General features: G+C 44.5%; 1 protein-coding gene and 21 non-coding genes across 22 annotated transcripts in view; 19 read left to right on the top strand and 3 right to left on the bottom strand.

Annotated features, from left to right (window-relative positions):
• Window positions 1-18,259, top strand: part of LOC129454677 (uncharacterized) — a 161,903-nt gene extending 143,644 nt beyond the window's left edge. Inside the window, exons 5-14 of the mRNA XM_055219253.2 lie at window positions 11,196-12,084; window positions 12,176-12,259; window positions 12,347-12,430; window positions 13,374-13,902; window positions 13,999-14,326; window positions 14,413-15,214; window positions 15,458-15,664; window positions 15,774-16,147; window positions 16,823-17,328; window positions 17,406-18,259. Coding sequence (XP_055075228.2) covers window positions 11,196-12,084; window positions 12,176-12,259; window positions 12,347-12,430; window positions 13,374-13,902; window positions 13,999-14,326; window positions 14,413-15,214; window positions 15,458-15,664; window positions 15,774-16,147; window positions 16,823-17,328; window positions 17,406-18,156 — 4,554 coding nt within the window. The 3' untranslated portion in view covers window positions 18,157-18,259. The remainder of the gene's footprint in view (window positions 1-11,195; window positions 12,085-12,175; window positions 12,260-12,346; window positions 12,431-13,373; window positions 13,903-13,998; window positions 14,327-14,412; window positions 15,215-15,457; window positions 15,665-15,773; window positions 16,148-16,822; window positions 17,329-17,405) is intronic.
• On the top strand, window positions 910-981 carry trnap-ugg (transfer RNA proline (anticodon UGG)). The gene has a single exon. It is a non-coding gene; the product is annotated as a tRNA-Pro (tRNA).
• Window positions 1,060-1,133, top strand: trnai-aau (transfer RNA isoleucine (anticodon AAU)). The gene has a single exon. It is a non-coding gene; the product is annotated as a tRNA-Ile (tRNA).
• On the top strand, window positions 1,214-1,286 carry trnaf-gaa (transfer RNA phenylalanine (anticodon GAA)). Its single transcript has one exon. It is a non-coding gene; the product is annotated as a tRNA-Phe (tRNA).
• trnaq-cug (transfer RNA glutamine (anticodon CUG)) lies at window positions 1,382-1,453 on the top strand. The gene has a single exon. It is a non-coding gene; the product is annotated as a tRNA-Gln (tRNA).
• On the bottom strand, window positions 2,016-2,088 carry trnaa-agc (transfer RNA alanine (anticodon AGC)). Its single transcript has one exon. It is a non-coding gene; the product is annotated as a tRNA-Ala (tRNA).
• trnap-agg (transfer RNA proline (anticodon AGG)) lies at window positions 2,183-2,254 on the top strand. The gene has a single exon. It is a non-coding gene; the product is annotated as a tRNA-Pro (tRNA).
• trnap-ugg (transfer RNA proline (anticodon UGG)) lies at window positions 3,600-3,671 on the top strand. Its single transcript has one exon. It is a non-coding gene; the product is annotated as a tRNA-Pro (tRNA).
• trnai-aau (transfer RNA isoleucine (anticodon AAU)) lies at window positions 3,750-3,823 on the top strand. Its single transcript has one exon. It is a non-coding gene; the product is annotated as a tRNA-Ile (tRNA).
• trnaf-gaa (transfer RNA phenylalanine (anticodon GAA)) lies at window positions 3,904-3,976 on the top strand. Its single transcript has one exon. It is a non-coding gene; the product is annotated as a tRNA-Phe (tRNA).
• Window positions 4,072-4,143, top strand: trnaq-cug (transfer RNA glutamine (anticodon CUG)). The gene has a single exon. It is a non-coding gene; the product is annotated as a tRNA-Gln (tRNA).
• trnaa-agc (transfer RNA alanine (anticodon AGC)) lies at window positions 4,706-4,778 on the bottom strand. The gene has a single exon. It is a non-coding gene; the product is annotated as a tRNA-Ala (tRNA).
• On the top strand, window positions 4,873-4,944 carry trnap-agg (transfer RNA proline (anticodon AGG)). The gene has a single exon. It is a non-coding gene; the product is annotated as a tRNA-Pro (tRNA).
• On the top strand, window positions 6,290-6,361 carry trnap-ugg (transfer RNA proline (anticodon UGG)). Its single transcript has one exon. It is a non-coding gene; the product is annotated as a tRNA-Pro (tRNA).
• Window positions 6,594-6,665, top strand: trnaq-cug (transfer RNA glutamine (anticodon CUG)). Its single transcript has one exon. It is a non-coding gene; the product is annotated as a tRNA-Gln (tRNA).
• Window positions 7,228-7,300, bottom strand: trnaa-agc (transfer RNA alanine (anticodon AGC)). Its single transcript has one exon. It is a non-coding gene; the product is annotated as a tRNA-Ala (tRNA).
• On the top strand, window positions 7,395-7,466 carry trnap-agg (transfer RNA proline (anticodon AGG)). The gene has a single exon. It is a non-coding gene; the product is annotated as a tRNA-Pro (tRNA).
• trnap-ugg (transfer RNA proline (anticodon UGG)) lies at window positions 8,812-8,883 on the top strand. The gene has a single exon. It is a non-coding gene; the product is annotated as a tRNA-Pro (tRNA).
• trnai-aau (transfer RNA isoleucine (anticodon AAU)) lies at window positions 8,962-9,035 on the top strand. Its single transcript has one exon. It is a non-coding gene; the product is annotated as a tRNA-Ile (tRNA).
• On the top strand, window positions 9,116-9,188 carry trnaf-gaa (transfer RNA phenylalanine (anticodon GAA)). The gene has a single exon. It is a non-coding gene; the product is annotated as a tRNA-Phe (tRNA).
• On the top strand, window positions 9,284-9,355 carry trnaq-cug (transfer RNA glutamine (anticodon CUG)). Its single transcript has one exon. It is a non-coding gene; the product is annotated as a tRNA-Gln (tRNA).
• A 1,013-nt stretch (window positions 18,260-19,272) lies between the features above and the next one.
• On the top strand, window positions 19,273-19,344 carry trnap-agg (transfer RNA proline (anticodon AGG)). Its single transcript has one exon. It is a non-coding gene; the product is annotated as a tRNA-Pro (tRNA).
• Window positions 19,345-20,375: the final 1,031 nt, after the last annotated feature.

Below are 20,375 nucleotides of genomic sequence, written 5' to 3'. Positions count from 1 at the left end.
ATCAGAATTTTCTCTTAAAATCTAAGATCAACACTTGGAAAATGCGATAAGGACATGGCTTCTAAGATGTTACTTGACGTTAAAACTACACTAAGTGTTGGGATGCCCCTTTTAATAAAGGTGTTTGGGCCGACACAGTTGCCACCCCAAACAGAGCACAGCTGCCTCACAGCAAGAAGGTCCCCTGTTCAAGCCCTGGCTGGGTCAGGAGGCCTCTCTGTTTGGGGTGTACATGTTCTCCTTCAGTCAGCATGGAATTACTCTGGGCACTGCGTTATTTGGTTTCCTTAAACAGTCCAAAAACAACAGACACGTTGATCTATACACACACACACACACAAACCGAGGGAAGGGCAATTTGACATCTCCAATTCACGTAACCTGCATTTCTGACTTTGCCAAAAACCAGTTCTCGCCATGAATATAGCCATAGATTAAAAATAAATGAACATATTTATCTATTCCAGTTTCTCCAATCAAAACAAATATTAATGCTATACCTTACAGACCATGTCAAATAATTTTGTTTCCATCTATGTTGCAACAGTTTTGCAAAGGACTTTTTCTGTGCTGAAATGACTGTGACCCTGTGAACAAATCATTGATGGGTTTGGGTGATGAGTGTTTTGCTCAGACCCTGTAATCCATAACAAAGGTGTTCAGCTGGGTTCAGGTCCGAGATTTATGCAGACCAGTCGAGTTCTCTCACACCATTTCAAATATTAAGCAATAAGCATGTACTTATATCGATAAGTGCTTATTTTGACACCAGCCCAACACTAGGGCTCATTGTGGCTAAACAGAGGAGCAGGACCAAACAGGCCCAGCCCAAGGAACTGCTTGAGGAAGCTGGTGACTGTGTTGTGGTCACATGTTTCCCAGTGGCACGGCAAAAAGACAGCACGGCTTGGCTCGTTGGTCTAGGGGTATGATTCTCGCTTTGGGTGCGAGAGGTCCCGGGTTCAAATCCCGGACGAGCCCTTGTTTAGCTTTGCTTCTTGATGCTGCTACACTGTGGAACATTCATGTCAGTCTTGGCAGAGACAGGAGCTGTTCCGTGGCCGGTTAGCTCAGTTGGTTAGAGCGTGGTGCTAATAACGCCAAGGTCGCGGGTTCGATCCCCGTACGGGCCAAGGTTTCTCTTTGCCTCCTTTTGCCGACTGCTATATTGCTGTGATTTGTGATGAAAATTCCTGCTGGGAGCATCTTTGTGGCCGAAATAGCTCAGTTGGGAGAGCGTTAGACTGAAGATCTAAAGGTCCCTGGTTCGATCCCGGGTTTCGGCATTGATGGCAGCCTTTTGAGAGTTTGTTTAACTGAAGCTCCCTATCCGAGTGTCCTTTTCTCCGTGACCCAGTGGGTCAGGCGCTAACGAAAGAGTGGTTCCATGGTGTAATGGTTAGCACTCTGGACTCTGAATCCAGCGATCCGAGTTCAAATCTCGGTGGGACCTGTAAGAGTTTTTGGGTATCCAAGGGAACAGCGTTTGTTACCCCAAAACAATCCCCCTGCCCTTTAAGCCTTTTTACCAGAGCACTCAGGCTCTAGACAAAAATGAGTTAGTTCAAGCAACATTGAGCACTTTTTCTGATCACCCTGGCGGTGGGCCAACAACTCACAAGTCGCAAAATTGCAGCAAACACAAGGACATTACAATGAAGCAAATTAAACATGTACGAAAACATAGAATAAATGAAAAATGCATTGACGTTTAGGACAAAGGAAACACACAGCTCATGTGTACAGGCCAAAGGAAACACACAGCTCTTGTGTACAATCTGACAATGAAATGCATTAAAAAGACTTACCAGAAATGACACGAAGACAAATGAACATTGAAAGAAAATGATTCCAATTTTAAATGGCAACAAAATGCTCTTGGAGTGTTAAGCTCCTGCTCCATGTTGCTTTGTGAAAAAACATCTGTATCGGAGACGTTCATGTGTGGACCCAATGTGAAGCTTCACGCTTCCGGTCTGTGACATCAGAGCAATTAACAACAAACCACAATCACGTGGAGAATGCGGGCATCGATCCCGCTACCTCTCGCATGCTAAGCGAGCGCTCTACCATTTGAGCTAATTCCCCTACCTCTGTCTTGTGAATGCTTTGGCTTGTTGGAAGCTGGCTGCTATGTGGTGGGAAAATGTTTGCCAGGGGGGCGGGGTGGCACGCTTTGAGTGGCTCGTTGGTCTAGGGGTATGATTCTCGCTTAGGGTGCGAGAGGTCCCGGGTTCAAATCCCGGACGAGCCCCTCTTTAGACTCGTCCCTCGGAGCTTTAACCCACAACGCCCCTGTGTATGGCAATATTGGCAGGAAAGGAATGGAATGTCAACGAGAAACCCGCAAAGGACGTCAGGGACTCTCAGCGACACCTCCGCCTTTGGTCTTGTCAGGTCGAAACCGTGTCCGAGGTCGTCTTTTGTTTGTTAACCCCTAGACGATCCCCCTACCCTTTAAGCTTTCTACCGGAGGGCTTGCTGTTTTAACAAGCGATGAGTTGATTTCAAACAACACAATTGACTCAACCTGAAAAATGACCCAGGCTATTTGTCCTACTCCCTCCTGGCCGGGAAAGGCACATCATCCTGGCCACTGGGTAGGTACCCTGAGGTGCCTGGAGCTATGATACTTAAATATACAACCAGGCTAGTGATGCATGGTGTCCAATTTAGTTACCGGATGATTTATCAGAATTTTCTCTTAAAATCTAAGATCAACACTTGGAAAATGCGATAAGGACATGGCTTCTAAGATGTTACTTGACGTTAAAACTACACTAAGTGTTGGGATGCCCCTTTTAATAAAGGTGTTTGGGCCGACACAGTTGCCACCCCAAACAGAGCACAGCTGCCTCACAGCAAGAAGGTCCCCTGTTCAAGCCCTGGCTGGGTCAGGAGGCCTCTCTGTTTGGGGTGTACATGTTCTCCTTCAGTCAGCATGGAATTACTCTGGGCACTGCGTTATTTGGTTTCCTTAAACAGTCCAAAAACAACAGACACGTTGATCTATACACACACACACACACAAACCGAGGGAAGGGCAATTTGACATCTCCAATTCACGTAACCTGCATTTCTGACTTTGCCAAAAACCAGTTCTCGCCATGAATATAGCCATAGATTAAAAATAAATGAACATATTTATCTATTCCAGTTTCTCCAATCAAAACAAATATTAATGCTATACCTTACAGACCATGTCAAATAATTTTGTTTCCATCTATGTTGCAACAGTTTTGCAAAGGACTTTTTCTGTGCTGAAATGACTGTGACCCTGTGAACAAATCATTGATGGGTTTGGGTGATGAGTGTTTTGCTCAGACCCTGTAATCCATAACAAAGGTGTTCAGCTGGGTTCAGGTCCGAGATTTATGCAGACCAGTCGAGTTCTCTCACACCATTTCAAATATTAAGCAATAAGCATGTACTTATATCGATAAGTGCTTATTTTGACACCAGCCCAACACTAGGGCTCATTGTGGCTAAACAGAGGAGCAGGACCAAACAGGCCCAGCCCAAGGAACTGCTTGAGGAAGCTGGTGACTGTGTTGTGGTCACATGTTTCCCAGTGGCACGGCAAAAAGACAGCACGGCTTGGCTCGTTGGTCTAGGGGTATGATTCTCGCTTTGGGTGCGAGAGGTCCCGGGTTCAAATCCCGGACGAGCCCTTGTTTAGCTTTGCTTCTTGATGCTGCTACACTGTGGAACATTCATGTCAGTCTTGGCAGAGACAGGAGCTGTTCCGTGGCCGGTTAGCTCAGTTGGTTAGAGCGTGGTGCTAATAACGCCAAGGTCGCGGGTTCGATCCCCGTACGGGCCAAGGTTTCTCTTTGCCTCCTTTTGCCGACTGCTATATTGCTGTGATTTGTGATGAAAATTCCTGCCGGGAGCATCTTTGTGGCCGAAATAGCTCAGTTGGGAGAGCGTTAGACTGAAGATCTAAAGGTCCCTGGTTCGATCCCGGGTTTCGGCATTGATGGCAGCCTTTTGAGAGTTTGTTTAACTGAAGCTCCCTATCCGAGTGTCCTTTTCTCCGTGACCCAGTGGGTCAGGCGCTAACGAAAGAGTGGTTCCATGGTGTAATGGTTAGCACTCTGGACTCTGAATCCAGCGATCCGAGTTCAAATCTCGGTGGGACCTGTAAGAGTTTTTGGGTATCCAAGGGAACAGCGTTTGTTACCCCAAAACAATCCCCCTGCCCTTTAAGCCTTTTTACCAGAGCACTCAGGCTCTAGACAAAAATGAGTTAGTTCAAGCAACATTGAGCACTTTTTCTGATCACCCTGGCGGTGGGCCAACAACTCACAAGTCGCAAAATTGCAGCAAACACAAGGACATTACAATGAAGCAAATTAAACATGTACGAAAACATAGAATAAATGAAAAATGCATTGACGTTTAGGACAAAGGAAACACACAGCTCATGTGTACAGGCCAAAGGAAACACACAGCTCTTGTGTACAATCTGACAATGAAATGCATTAAAAAGACTTACCAGAAATGACACGAAGACAAATGAACATTGAAAGAAAATGATTCCAATTTTAAATGGCAACAAAATGCTCTTGGAGTGTTAAGCTCCTGCTCCATGTTGCTTTGTGAAATAACATCTGTATCGGAGACGTTCATGTGTGGACCCAACGTGAAGCTTCACGCTTCCGGTCTGTGACATCAGAGCAATTAACAACAAACCACAATCACGTGGAGAATGCGGGCATCGATCCCGCTACCTCTCGCATGCTAAGCGAGCGCTCTACCATTTGAGCTAATTCCCCTACCTCTGTCTTGTGAATGCTTTGGCTTGTTGGAAGCTGGCTGCTATGTGGTGGGAAAATGTTTGCCAGGGGGGCGGGGTGGCACGCTTTGAGTGGCTCGTTGGTCTAGGGGTATGATTCTCGCTTAGGGTGCGAGAGGTCCCGGGTTCAAATCCCGGACGAGCCCCTCTTTAGACTCGTCCCTCGGAGCTTTAACCCACAACGCCCCTGTGTATGGCAATATTGGCAGGAAAGGAATGGAATGTCAACGAGAAACCCGCAAAGGACGTCAGGGACTCTCAGCGACACCTCCGCCTTTGGTCTTGTCAGGTCGAAACCGTGTCCGAGGTCGTCTTTTGTTTGTTAACCCCTAGACGATCCCCCTACCCTTTAAGCTTTCTACCGGAGGGCTTGCTGTTTTAACAAGCGATGAGTTGATTTCAAACAACACAATTGACTCAACCTGAAAAATGACCCAGGCTATTTGTCCTACTCCCTCCTGGCCGGGAAAGGCACATCATCCTGGCCACTGGGTAGGTACCCTGAGGTGCCTGGAGCTATGATACTTAAATATACAACCAGGCTAGTGATGCATGGTGTCCAATTTAGTTACCGGATGATTTATCAGAATTTTCTCTTAAAATCTAAGATCAACACTTGGAAAATGCGATAAGGACATGGCTTCTAAGATGTTACTTGACGTTAAAACTACACTAAGTGTTGGGATGCCCCTTTTAATAAAGGTGTTTGGGCCGACACAGTTGCCACCCCAAACAGAGCACAGCTGCCTCACAGCAAGAAGGTCCCCTGTTCAAGCCCTGGCTGGGTCAGGAGGCCTCTCTGTTTGGGGTGTACATGTTCTCCTTCAGTCAGCATGGAATTACTCTGGGCACTGCGTTATTTGGTTTCCTTAAACAGTCCAAAAACAACAGACACGTTGATCTATACACACACACACACACAAACCGAGGGAAGGGCAATTTGACATCTCCAATTCACGTAACCTGCATTTCTGACTTTGCCAAAAACCAGTTCTCGCCATGAATATAGCCATAGATTAAAAATAAATGAACATATTTATCTATTCCAGTTTCTCCAATCAAAACAAATATTAATGCTATACCTTACAGACCATGTCAAATAATTTTGTTTCCATCTATGTTGCAACAGTTTTGCAAAGGACTTTTTCTGTGCTGAAATGACTGTGACCCTGTGAACAAATCATTGATGGGTTTGGGTGATGAGTGTTTTGCTCAGACCCTGTAATCCATAACAAAGGTGTTCAGCTGGGTTCAGGTCCGAGATTTATGCAGACCAGTCGAGTTCTCTCACACCATTTCAAATATTAAGCAATAAGCATGTACTTATATCGATAAGTGCTTATTTTGACACCAGCCCAACACTAGGGCTCATTGTGGCTAAACAGAGGAGCAGGACCAAACAGGCCCAGCCCAAGGAACTGCTTGAGGAAGCTGGTGACTGTGTTGTGGTCACATGTTTCCCAGTGGCACGGCAAAAAGACAGCACGGCTTGGCTCGTTGGTCTAGGGGTATGATTCTCGCTTTGGGTGCGAGAGGTCCCGGGTTCAAATCCCGGACGAGCCCTTGTTTAGCTTTGCTTCTTGATGCTGCTACACTGTGGAACATTCATGTCAGTCTTGGCAGAGACAGGAGCTGTTCCGTGGCCGGTTAGCTCAGTTGGTTAGATCTAAAGGTCCCTGGTTCGATCCCGGGTTTCGGCATTGATGGCAGCCTTTTGAGAGTTTGTTTAACTGAAGCTCCCTATCCGAGTGTCCTTTTCTCCGTGACCCAGTGGGTCAGGCGCTAACGAAAGAGTGGTTCCATGGTGTAATGGTTAGCACTCTGGACTCTGAATCCAGCGATCCGAGTTCAAATCTCGGTGGGACCTGTAAGAGTTTTTGGGTATCCAAGGGAACAGCGTTTGTTACCCCAAAACAATCCCCCTGCCCTTTAAGCCTTTTTACCAGAGCACTCAGGCTCTAGACAAAAATGAGTTAGTTCAAGCAACATTGAGCACTTTTTCTGATCACCCTGGCGGTGGGCCAACAACTCACAAGTCGCAAAATTGCAGCAAACACAAGGACATTACAATGAAGCAAATTAAACATGTACGAAAACATAGAATAAATGAAAAATGCATTGACGTTTAGGACAAAGGAAACACACAGCTCATGTGTACAGGCCAAAGGAAACACACAGCTCTTGTGTACAATCTGACAATGAAATGCATTAAAAAGACTTACCAGAAATGACACGAAGACAAATGAACATTGAAAGAAAATGATTCCAATTTTAAATGGCAACAAAATGCTCTTGGAGTGTTAAGCTCCTGCTCCATGTTGCTTTGTGAAATAACATCTGTATCGGAGACGTTCATGTGTGGACCCAATGTGAAGCTTCACGCTTCCGGTCTGTGACATCAGAGCAATTAACAACAAACCACAATCACGTGGAGAATGCGGGCATCGATCCCGCTACCTCTCGCATGCTAAGCGAGCGCTCTACCATTTGAGCTAATTCCCCTACCTCTGTCTTGTGAATGCTTTGGCTTGTTGGAAGCTGGCTGCTATGTGGTGGGAAAATGTTTGCCAGGGGGGCGGGGTGGCACGCTTTGAGTGGCTCGTTGGTCTAGGGGTATGATTCTCGCTTAGGGTGCGAGAGGTCCCGGGTTCAAATCCCGGACGAGCCCCTCTTTAGACTCGTCCCTCGGAGCTTTAACCCACAACGCCCCTGTGTATGGCAATATTGGCAGGAAAGGAATGGAATGTCAACGAGAAACCCGCAAAGGACGTCAGGGACTCTCAGCGACACCTCCGCCTTTGGTCTTGTCAGGTCGAAACCGTGTCCGAGGTCGTCTTTTGTTTGTTAACCCCTAGACGATCCCCCTACCCTTTAAGCTTTCTACCGGAGGGCTTGCTGTTTTAACAAGCGATGAGTTGATTTCAAACAACACAATTGACTCAACCTGAAAAATGACCCAGGCTATTTGTCCTACTCCCTCCTGGCCGGGAAAGGCACATCATCCTGGCCACTGGGTAGGTACCCTGAGGTGCCTGGAGCTATGATACTTAAATATACAACCAGGCTAGTGATGCATGGTGTCCAATTTAGTTACCGGATGATTTATCAGAATTTTCTCTTAAAATCTAAGATCAACACTTGGAAAATGCGATAAGGACATGGCTTCTAAGATGTTACTTGACGTTAAAACTACACTAAGTGTTGGGATGCCCCTTTTAATAAAGGTGTTTGGGCCGACACAGTTGCCACCCCAAACAGAGCACAGCTGCCTCACAGCAAGAAGGTCCCCTGTTCAAGCCCTGGCTGGGTCAGGAGGCCTCTCTGTTTGGGGTGTACATGTTCTCCTTCAGTCAGCATGGAATTACTCTGGGCACTGCGTTATTTGGTTTCCTTAAACAGTCCAAAAACAACAGACACGTTGATCTATACACACACACACACACAAACCGAGGGAAGGGCAATTTGACATCTCCAATTCACGTAACCTGCATTTCTGACTTTGCCAAAAACCAGTTCTCGCCATGAATATAGCCATAGATTAAAAATAAATGAACATATTTATCTATTCCAGTTTCTCCAATCAAAACAAATATTAATGCTATACCTTACAGACCATGTCAAATAATTTTGTTTCCATCTATGTTGCAACAGTTTTGCAAAGGACTTTTTCTGTGCTGAAATGACTGTGACCCTGTGAACAAATCATTGATGGGTTTGGGTGATGAGTGTTTTGCTCAGACCCTGTAATCCATAACAAAGGTGTTCAGCTGGGTTCAGGTCCGAGATTTATGCAGACCAGTCGAGTTCTCTCACACCATTTCAAATATTAAGCAATAAGCATGTACTTATATCGATAAGTGCTTATTTTGACACCAGCCCAACACTAGGGCTCATTGTGGCTAAACAGAGGAGCAGGACCAAACAGGCCCAGCCCAAGGAACTGCTTGAGGAAGCTGGTGACTGTGTTGTGGTCACATGTTTCCCAGTGGCACGGCAAAAAGACAGCACGGCTTGGCTCGTTGGTCTAGGGGTATGATTCTCGCTTTGGGTGCGAGAGGTCCCGGGTTCAAATCCCGGACGAGCCCTTGTTTAGCTTTGCTTCTTGATGCTGCTACACTGTGGAACATTCATGTCAGTCTTGGCAGAGACAGGAGCTGCTCCGTGGCCGGTTAGCTCAGTTGGTTAGAGCGTGGTGCTAATAACGCCAAGGTCGCGGGTTCGATCCCCGTACGGGCCAAGGTTTCTCTTTGCCTCCTTTTGCCGACTGCTATATTGCTGTGATTTGTGATGAAAATTCCTGCCGGGAGCATCTTTGTGGCCGAAATAGCTCAGTTGGGAGAGCGTTAGACTGAAGATCTAAAGGTCCCTGGTTCGATCCCGGGTTTCGGCATTGATGGCAGCCTTTTGAGAGTTTGTTTAACTGAAGCTCCCTATCCGAGTGTCCTTTTCTCCGTGACCCAGTGGGTCAGGCGCTAACGAAAGAGTGGTTCCATGGTGTAATGGTTAGCACTCTGGACTCTGAATCCAGCGATCCGAGTTCAAATCTCGGTGGGACCTGTAAGAGTTTTTGGGTATCCAAGGGAACAGCGTTTGTTACCCCAAAACAATCCCCCTGCCCTTTAAGCCTTTTTACCAGAGCACTCAGGCTCTAGACAAAAATGAGTTAGTTCAAGCAACATTGAGCACTTTTTCTGATCACCCTGGCGGTGGGCCAACAACTCACAAGTCGCAAAATTGCAGCAAACACAAGGACATTACAATGAAGCAAATTAAACATGTACGAAAACATAGAATAAATGAAAAATGCATTGACGTTTAGGACAAAGGAAACACACAGCTCATGTGTACAGGCCAAAGGAAACACACAGCTCTTGTGTACAATCTGACAATGAAATGCATTAAAAAGACTTACCAGAAATGACACGAAGACAAATGAACATTGAAAGAAAATGATTCCAATTTTAAATGGCAACAAAATGCTCTTGGAGTGTTAAGCTCCTGCTCCATGTTGCTTTGTGAAATAACATCTGTATCGGAGACGTTCATGTGTGGACCCAACGTGAAGCTTCACGCTTCCGGTCTGTGACATCAGAGCAATTAACAACAAACCACAATCACGTGGAGAATGCGGGCATCGATCCCGCTACCTCTCGCTTGCGCCTACTGCTTCCCACCGAGTGAGCCAAAGTAAGCCCGCATAAGCCAATCACGTTTCTTCCTGTGGCTTACTTTTGACCAATCACGTTTCTTCCTGTGGCTTACTTTTGACCAATCACGTTTCTCCCTGTGGCTTACTTTTGACGAATCACGTTTCTCTTCTGTGGCTTACTTTTGACCAATCGCGTTTCACTCCCATGGCTTACTTTGGACCAATCGCGCGTTCCTCTCCTGTGGCTCACTTTTGACCAATCGCGTTTCTCTCCTGAGGTAAACTTTTTAACCAATCACCGGCAGCTATTATTATCATCTTTGAGTTAGCGATAGGTAAGTCTTGTTTACTTCGTTATTAAATTTCGGTCATTATTTGTTAATATAATGTGTATATGTTTGGAAAATTAAACTTGCCTATATAGCTGTCTAGCATGTATTGGACATGTTTTCTTCTGTGCAGTTTAACACGGTGGTTAAGTTCACGTTAGTTTAACGTTTGCAAATGTCATGACATTCATTAGACATTCGGCTTCATACTCATTAAAGTTTAACTCTCGGTTTTCAGTCCAAAACAATAAGAGATAACTGTGGTTTTATAAATGATATGTAACAATATCCTCATGACAGGAGGATGAAAGATAAACGTTCCTAAAATATCCATTTCATAGCGCAAGGACCCTTTTGGGGTAATATGTCTTTTATGTGCTATGAAAGGATATTATTAGGAAAAAATTGTCATCCTTCTGCCATTGGGTCGTATTGATAAATTATTTAATTGATTAAATAAAAACAGCAAATGCTAGAGTCAAACGAATTATTATTATTTAAATGAATATCAAATATAAAATCAACTTTACTGCAGTAACGTACGTCAGATATGCATAAACACATAAACTACAATACTGTTTGGCCTAAAGGTATCAAACCAACTTTAAATTACTTAGTATTATTCTCTATCATGCACAAGGCTTGTTTTTTAGATTCTTCTAGGCCCCTAGAATGGTGATGTTTACAGCTTTGGAAATAGAAGTAAATTTCAGACTTAATATTTCACTTATATTGACATATTTTATATACGGTATCCGAGATTCCTTCCCCTTTAGAAAACTCATCAGCAAGCCAGTTTATGGTCATAGCCATATTTATTACCACAGTAATATGGTTTACATGTAGCTTATTAAATTACCATTACACACTTAACGTCAGATTGCTAGAGGTAATAGTCTCTTCCTAATTTTCATTTCAGAAAATGTATGCGTATCCTGTTTTTCAACGGCAATCGGCAACATCAAGCCGACTCCTCATGGCACCATCAGCAGAGGCAAAGCGCCTAGAAAAGCTTGAGTCCGGAAGGGCCAAAAGTAAAGAGGAGGTGCTGGCAGAGGCTAGAGCTTTTGTCAGCACAAATGGTGGAGACCCCAGTGACCAGTTTTTAGTTCTCGCTCACTGCAAACTTCAGTTTGGGAAGTACCAGGGCCAGCGATTTAGATGGCTCCTGGAAAACTCTCTGGGGTATGCAGTGTATTTGGTGCTTAGCAGTTCCAGTGAGAAAGCCCATCCAAACCCGCTGTCAGAAAACAAACAGCTGTACCTGCAGTATACTTCTCTTATAAGAGAGATGGCAGAAGAAGTGGAGAAGTATAAGAGAAAGCAGGAAATGCAAGCAGAAGCCCATGCAACTGGAGACCAAGGCTGCTTGATGGTGGAGTTTGGTGACTTCCAGGGCCGGTCCATGAAGGATGTTTATGAGGACCAGAGCAAGCAGGCCCAAGCCCTCATCAGGTACCTGATAAAGGCAAATCCCAACCCCAACACCAACATGGCCATTTTCAAGACGTATGTCTTGAAAAGACAGGCTTCTGCTGTGGGCACCCGTGTATGCCAGCCTGCACCTCAAGTTGCATCCTCCAGTGCCTCTGCACCTCCACCTGCAACCTCCAGTTCCTCTGTACATCCACGTGCAACCTCCAGTGCCTCTGCACCTCCACCTGCAACCCCCAGTTCTTCTGTACCTCCACCCGCAGCCATCAAAACTGGTGTACACCAGAGCGCCACTGTGAAAGCACTGTTGACGCGTGGCAAACATTTGTCTCCTTCACACCTGGCGAGAAAACTCATGTCACCAGTGAAACACTGTGAGTAGGACTGTGTGAATATTGAATTTTCCTTACAGCAGTTTTACATGTATTTATTTATCCTTTTGGCAAATTTTTTTTTTTTTTCCAGATCCATTGCTGGAGTCCACTTTACCTCCTCCAGCAGCAGAACCCCCAGTCACACATTTGACCCGAAGGCAGCTTTTCACTACTGGTAAGCACCATCTTACCTACATTTGTCTCATAAGTTTACGGTGAACAACATAACATAATAACATTTTTATTATTATTTGTGCTCCAGGCACTTCCGTTTCCCCTGCTGAAGATGATGATGATGAGGAACTGGTATTTGCTGCATCACAATGTGAAGCACAGCTAAATACAGGTGTGGCATATGACACACATGCAAATATTATAAGAATGTTTTTGTGAAAACGCAAAAGCAGAACATTTTTTTTTTAAATAATCAACATTTTTAACAATTTTTTGTTTACAATACAGAATTATGTCAGATCTTGCCTCAAGCTGGATGTATGCTTTGAGCGCATTTCTTCGAAACCGTAAGGATGTTTAAAGGTGTCAGTGTATTTGGGTTTCCGAACGTACCCGTTGTTAAACAATCACTGCATAACTTCTTCACACCGCTTGCACTTCTCACTCACTCTTTAGCTCCACCTTAGCAGACAGGATGGTTGGGATCATTGTTGTAATTATTAGAGGAACATCTTTTCCTTAATGTGTCTGTGTGCATGCTTCATGTCTGTGGGCATCATTCATTTATACTGAATTCTCCACGCCTCATATCCTTGCTCCATTCTATCTAATTTACACATCAACATTTTATCCCAGCAAGCAAAAACCGAAACCCAATGTAGTCCAGCTATGATTAATCCACTTCTACCCTAAAATAACCTTGAATACATTTTTATGCTGTTCTTGCCTAAATAACTTTGAGATGTATGATATTCCATTATGTAAGCAAAGTCAACAGGTGTTCAAGGTGTTTGCTTTCATTTCTTTTATATTTCTTGTATCATCTATTTGTGTGCTATGGTTAGACATCTGTTAGACTTTCATGAGCAGCCCAAATTCTGCCTTATTTTAGTCAAAATTGCTTGCTGGGATCTTACATTAATAAAGTGTACACTGGGTTCTTTGCTTCTTAACACTAGTACCATTTTCCTCACTGTTATTCCTAAATCTAATCCTAATAATTATTAATACTTGTCCAAAATTCTGCTTCGCAGACTGTTTGTGGGCTGCTTTGTGGTATTTTACTATGAAATGCAACATTTATCCTTATATTGTTTTTGTTTTAATTCACTCAGAGACCTGTTCTGGTCCGTCTCCATCAGCGGAAACAGCAAAAGCACCAGGTCTTCCACATCATCCACCACCAGCTGAGCTTCCAGTTCACTGGAAAGATCATCTTCCACCTTTCCAGCATGAGTGGATACGGAACACACTATTTAAGGCCAACCCGCGAACCGGCAAGCCAGAACTAGTGTCCCAACTGAAGCTTTGGTGGTATCCTCCTCAGGTCCCTTTAATTCACACTCAGCCGCCCGCCTCACCTGACCTCTTCTTCTGTCGGCCCCTTTTCTTATGGATGCCGCTCAAGATGTGGCGATTTCCTCTTGTCTGTGTTCGACCAGACTGTGATAAGCACAAACTAACAGCCGCAGGACTTTACCGTACCGTGCGCAAAGTCTTGGACATCGACGGTTGGTATGATCTTGCCACTGAGTATCTGGAGTGCAAACGCTGCAAAAAGAAATATCCCGCCTGGTCCGAGGACATTTTGGGGCAACTGGATATGGGCCACCGCAGTCAGTTTCCAGCTTTGCTGACATACAGGTAATTCATAATGGCAATCATTCATTATTAGGCACTTTAATTTGTGATTCTTTTTACCAAATAAAGCATTTGCATGATTATACTGTTGTTTTTTAGATACTCATGTGACAACCGGGTGCTGAGGATGATGAGGGAGAGGACACAGGGCAACAGCGTGACACAGCTGTACAAGAAGCTCATGGAACAACACAGTGAGGCATGGACACAGCGTGTCCTTCAGTACCTGACTGCCTGTGAACCATTTACAAGGTCCTTCCTTGTGCAGCCACCTGTGTTTGCCGAGCCTCCCTCTTTACCTGCCCTACCTAAACCTAAGTGGCTGTTAGCCGTGTACGCCAGGGATGTTCTGGGCCGACTGCACGAGGTCAAAGCCAAAATTACATCTGTCTTGGGCTGTGTTCTAAAGATGGACTCCACAAAGAAGGTAACACATCCCTGTTTCCAGAAATTTGCCATATGGAAAAGTGTGTATACATAATAAACAATTAATTATTTTATTTTTTGCAATAGGTCACAAAGAAACTTGCCGGTGCTGCTGCAGGAACAGCTGCCTGGTGCACAAATGTAGGAAACGAACACGGCCAAGTCCTTGTCTCTGTGCTGACAGCCGCAGAGGGACATGGACTGCACCCTATGGCAGCTGGCCTAATGAAACGCTACCGGGAGGCAGGAGAGGCAGCCCCGAAAGTGATGTACGTGGACAGAGATTGCTGCAGTCTTCATGGCAAGTCTCAGGTGAAGGTCATGTTTTCGGAGTGGGATGAGCTTGAAGTGCGCCTTGACATCTGGCATTTCATGCGGCGATTTGCTGCAGGTGTCACGACAGAGGCTCATCCGCTCTACGGGACCTTCATGGCACGTCTGTCCATGTGCATCTTTCAGTGGGATTCAGATGATGTGGCTGCTCTTCACCGTGCAAAGGAGGGTGAGCTGGCAGCAAAGAAGGCCGGCCACATCTCAGGAAAGGCGCTGAGTTCCCGCATTACCCGGAGAGAGTTGGCACTGCACTGCCGGAGGAGGACCAGGGGTGTGGAGGAGACCACCAGATTAATTGGATCTCTGGTTGATCTGTTTGACAGTGCGAGTGGTAAAGACACTCTGGGAGTTCCTCTGCTGGACCATGAACGGATCCAGCAGATATGGAAAGAACAGCGGAAGCACGTACAGTGTATCCAAGACCCAGAGAACTTTCCCCTCTACATGAAGACAGGGACACTGAAGAAAGGCAGTGTGGAGCTGTGCTGCTACAGATGTGCCCGTGGCTCTACCTCTTTGGAGTCATTCCACCTCCACCTAAACCGTTTTATTCCAGGTATTACATACATATGGATGAAATTTTTTTTAAAGTAATGTCACATCAATAAATGTCACACTCTACAGTAATATCACAGTTCTTTTCTGATGTCATAAGCATTGACAAAGCTGTCTTGCCAGTCACTAGTAACTCTGGTTATAATACCAATAATTGTTTATGTAATTACATAGCACCTCATGTGCAGCACATATCTTGTACATGTGTGACACATATAACCATTTTTGTTTATCTGACTTTTAGGAACCAGTGCCAGTGATTCACATTTTCAGGCCTATCTTCTTGAGGGCTTGATGCGCTGGAATGATGACAGGATGGAAGATGCCATAAAAGGAGCGTCCTCCATCCGGACATATGGCAGTGCCATGAAAGAGGCTGTGGACAAGCTTTCCCGAACTGTCTTCGGAAAGCCCTGGGATGAGCGCTATCGCCCTCCTGGAGCATATACAGGCAAGAAATTCAATAATTTGTTCTTTTGTAATATTCTACTAAGTTATCTATTTAGCTTTTAATGTACTAGACTAGACAAATGATTAACAACACTTTTTTATCCTTGTAGGTGAATTGCTAGGAATGGAGTACCTTTACAGCCAGACTGGCAAAACACTTACTCCAGTGCTCCAGAACCCAGAGGAGGAAGACAGGCTGGTGGAGGAAGTTGATGATCAGGACCTGCAAGATGAGGGGTTTGAGGAAGAGATCATGGAGGACATCACAGTTCCAGTGCTGTATGAGGATGACCCTTGCCGTGATCTTGAAAACAGCCCCTCATCTTTGCCTCTGCATCAGTCCCCAGCATCGATGGCTGATGTGTCACTGGCTGAGCCGTCCACATCATCATCTCCTGGTGGAGAACAACAGCATCTTGCCCCTGCCCCTTCAGTACTGTCACAGTCATCTGACACTGGAAGCAGTATTTCCGACGAGGCTCAGGTAAGACACTCTAAGGTCTTTTTTTCAATTGCTAACAAGCATTCCTCCACATACTCTCCCTCTCTGAACCAATCTACTTTCCTTACCAACCTGTCTTCTTTTATCCATATTGCAAAATTGCTAAATAAGTTCCAAGATATCCCCTTCTAATACTGTAAATCATGGTAATGAGACTAGAGCAGAACACCTGGGTTGGCTTTCAAGTAAAACTGCAATTAGCTTAGAATGATTACTATTTTATTTTCTGCTACAATTTTCTATATTTTAAAACAATTACTGAAGAAATGGATTCAATTTGCCATTATTCTTTCGAAAATGTTTATAACAATTTCAAAAGCAGTGTGTTAGCATTTGAGAAATGTAGATAGTATACATAATACATTGTGTTTTGCAAGTGGTAAAGCATAAATGACAGAAGAATTTTGGAAGATGTGGATATTGAATGCATTGAACTGATGGATCATATTAACCTCATTACAGCACAGTGACATTAATGAGAAGTCCAACCCTGTTGGGTTAGTTACTTGTTCCTGCTGTGACAGGTTTCGACTGTGTACAGTTTTTAAATGCCCCCTTAGTATTGAACTTAAACAATGCTTGTTAGCAATTGAAAAAAAAAACTCATTTTAATCTCGTTTTACTCCACATAAATTAACATAAATCTGCATTTACTAGGGAGCAGTCATTGGACCCGATGGCATCGCTGGGTGGGACAAGGTCCAGGATTTGGCTGGTTACCTGGTGGGTCTTCGTGAGGCTCCTTACCTTACTGACCAGCAGGTGACAGAGGCCATCCAGCTGTGGACAGCTCTCCTAGATTTCGATAAGCAGCGGATCAACTATCAGCCTCGACATCAGCCTCAGCTGACACAGGGGCGCTATAAGGCACCGAAGCGGTCTGGAGTCACACCAGGTGTGGAGAGTGTGAAACGGTGTCTGATTGGACATCCTGGGGGTCCAGCGCAGTGGCCCGACGCCAACCGCTTGGTTAATACCATTTGTATGAAGTTGTGTGCTTTACACAAGTCGCCAACCAAGAAAGATGGAGTTTGCACCCCCAGGTGGTCTAAAGTTCTTTCAGATTACCACCACATCCGAGAGTTGGTGCTTAACAATCCCACTCTGATGGATGAAACAACGATCCAGCTGTTTGAGATAAACCATAGGACACTCACTCAGTGGTAAGCATGGCACATCATTCGCTTCAAATTAACTGAATACTGACATACATATATATAATAAAAATTAATTTTTTCAGGTTTCGTAAGTGGAAGAATAGACAGGAAATGGGCGTCCTCGGTCAGGGTCTGACTCCATCTAACCCAATTGCTGTGGCTGATACGCACCTGCCTCCACCGAGGGAAAAATTGAATGAAGTGCCATCGACATCAGGCCCAAAACATCAATTTTTCCTTCCACCAAATCGTGAAGGACAGGCTCCTCTTCTGCGACCAGGTCGAAAGCCAGCTGCTGCCACCAGGGAGTTTCCCATTGCATCCGCCCCCACAGCATCAGGAGTTGTGCAGCCCATCGCACCTGCCCCCACAGCATCAGGAGTTATGCAGCACATTTTAGCACCCATCGCACCCGCCCCCACAGCATCAGGAGTTGTGAAGCACATTTTAGCACCGGGGTTGTCGTTTGGCACGGTAGTCTTTAATCCAGACATGACTGTGTCAGTGGTGATTCCACCTTCTGGTGCTTCGACATCCAGTGCAGTCCCAGCTCCGCCTGCTCCGGCGTCTGCTGCACCTGTGTCCCGTTACACGCAAAGGAACAGGCGCCGACGGGCTATGGAGAATGAAAGTGGTGTCCAGAAGAGGAAGTATGTGCGAGGGGTTACTTTTAACACGTGCAGCAAATGTGGGCAGCCCAAAACGAAAGAGTTTGGCCATAGCCGATATGGTAATGCCACATTTTGCTTGCGTGCCTCAAATGGCAAATCTTTAGAGGAATGGTTGGCAGAGCAGCGCCAGCAAGAAACATGTCAAACTCCACCACCTCAATAAATAACATCTTTCCTGTATATATTGTACATATGTGTGCGTGTGTGTGCTGTGATCATTTCAATATTTGTGTGTATTTATTTTAATAAAACATTTTACATCTGAAGTGTCTGTGGATCTGATAAATAAATCTGATAAATCATATCAATCAAATCATATCCCACACAAAAACACATCTTTAAAGAAACATTTTTATATAAACATAAAAAACATACAAATTGACCTTACTTACATTACCTTATAAACACGTAATATTCTATAAAAAAAGAAAAAACACAAAATAATGAATATCAATCAATATAATGATATGTCATAGTAGATAACTAATAGAGGCACAGTTAAATGAACCATGTTTTTTGTGGTAAAAGTGTAGTAACCATGCTTTTTATTAATTTTTATATAAACATAAACAACTAATATTCTTTTAAATAATAATATACACAAAATTATTAATATCAACCAATATAATGATCATAGATAATAGAGGCATAGTTAAATCAACCATATTTTTTGTGGTAAAAGTGTAGTATGGTTTTTATTCCTTTTTATATAAGCAGGTAATGTTCTTTTAAAAAAAATAATATACACAAAGTAATAAATATAAATCAATATAATGATATGCCATATAGATAACTAAATAGTAGCGTAGTTAAATTAACCATGTTTTTTTTGTGGTAAAAGCGTAGTAACCATGCTTTTTGGTGTATTGTTTACTATTAGCAAAACCATGTTTAATTTGTGGTAACCATGGTTTTACTACAGTACATTTTTTGTAAGAATTTGTTGGATAGTTCGTCACGCAGACCATGGGTTCGAGTCCAGCCCGCGGAGGGTGACTTGTTTCACATATAACTAAAACTACTGTAACATGACATAACGCACAGGAAAATATCCCGAATATTGTTACAGGCGAAATCTGGCGCCGTGTAACCGCATTTTGCGTCTGTTTCGCTTGCGTGCGGGGGCGCAAAGATTGGGCCCCTTCCTATGCTAAGCGAGCGCTCTACCATTTGAGCTAATTCCCCTACCTCTGTCTTGCGAATGCTTTGGCTTGTTGGAAGCTGGCTGCTATGTGGTGGGAAAATGTTTCCCAGGGGGGCGGGGTGGCACGCTTTGAGTGGCTCGTTGGTCTAGGGGTATGATTCTCGCTTAGGGTGCGAGAGGTCCCGGGTTCAAATCCCGGACGAGCCCCTCTTTAGACTCGTCCCTCGGAGCTTTAACCCACAACGCCCCTGTGTATGGCAATATTGGCAGGAAAGGAATGGAATGTCAACGAGAAACCCGCAAAGGACGTCAGGGACTCTCAGCGACACCTCCGCCTTTGGTCTTGTCAGGTCGAAACCGTGTCCGAGGTCGTCTTTTGTTTGTTAACCCCTAGACGATCCCCCTACCCTTTAAGCTTTCTACCGGAGGGCTTGCTGTTTTAACAAGCGATGAGTTGATTTCAAACAACACAATTGACTCAACCTGAAAAATGACCCAGGCTATTTGTCCTACTCCCTCCTGGCCGGGAAAGGCACATCATCCTGGCCACTGGGTAGGTACCCTGAGGTGCCTGGAGCTATGATACTTAAATATACAACCAGGCTAGTGATGCTTGGTGTCCAATTTAGTTACCGGATGATTTATCAGAATTTTCTCTTAAAATCTAAGATCAACACTTGGAAAATGCGATAAGGACATGGCTTCTAAGATGTTACTTGACGTTAAAACTACACTAAGTGTTGGGATGCCCCTTTTAATAAAGGTGTTTGGGCCGACACAGTTGCCACCCCAAACAGAGCACAGCTGCCTCACAGCAAGAAGGTCCCCTGTTCAAGCCCTGGCTGGGTCAGGAGGCCTCTCTGTTTGGGGTGTACATGTTCTCCTTCAGTCAGCATGGAATTACTCTGGGCACTGCGTTATTTGGTTTCCTTAAACAGTCCAAAAACAACAGACACGTTGATCTATACACACACACACACACACACAAACCGAGGGAAGGGCAATTTGACATCTCCAATTCACGTAACCTGCATTTCTGACTTTGCCAAAAACCAGTTCTCGCCATGAATATAGCCATAGATTAAAAATAAATGAACATATTTATCTATTCCAGTTTCTCCAATCAAAACAAATATTAATGCTATACCTTACAGACCATGTCAAATAATTTTGTTTCCATCTATGTTGCAACAGTTTTGCAAAGGACTTTTTCTGTGCTGAAATGACTGTGACCCTGT

The sequence above is a fragment of the Misgurnus anguillicaudatus genome, chromosome 20, assembly GCF_027580225.2.
Source record: "Misgurnus anguillicaudatus chromosome 20, ASM2758022v2, whole genome shotgun sequence".
In the NCBI taxonomy this organism is placed as follows: Eukaryota; Metazoa; Chordata; class Actinopteri; order Cypriniformes; family Cobitidae; genus Misgurnus; species Misgurnus anguillicaudatus.
Note: the sequence above shows the minus strand (reverse complement) of the source record. Positions and strands in the feature narration are given on the sequence as shown.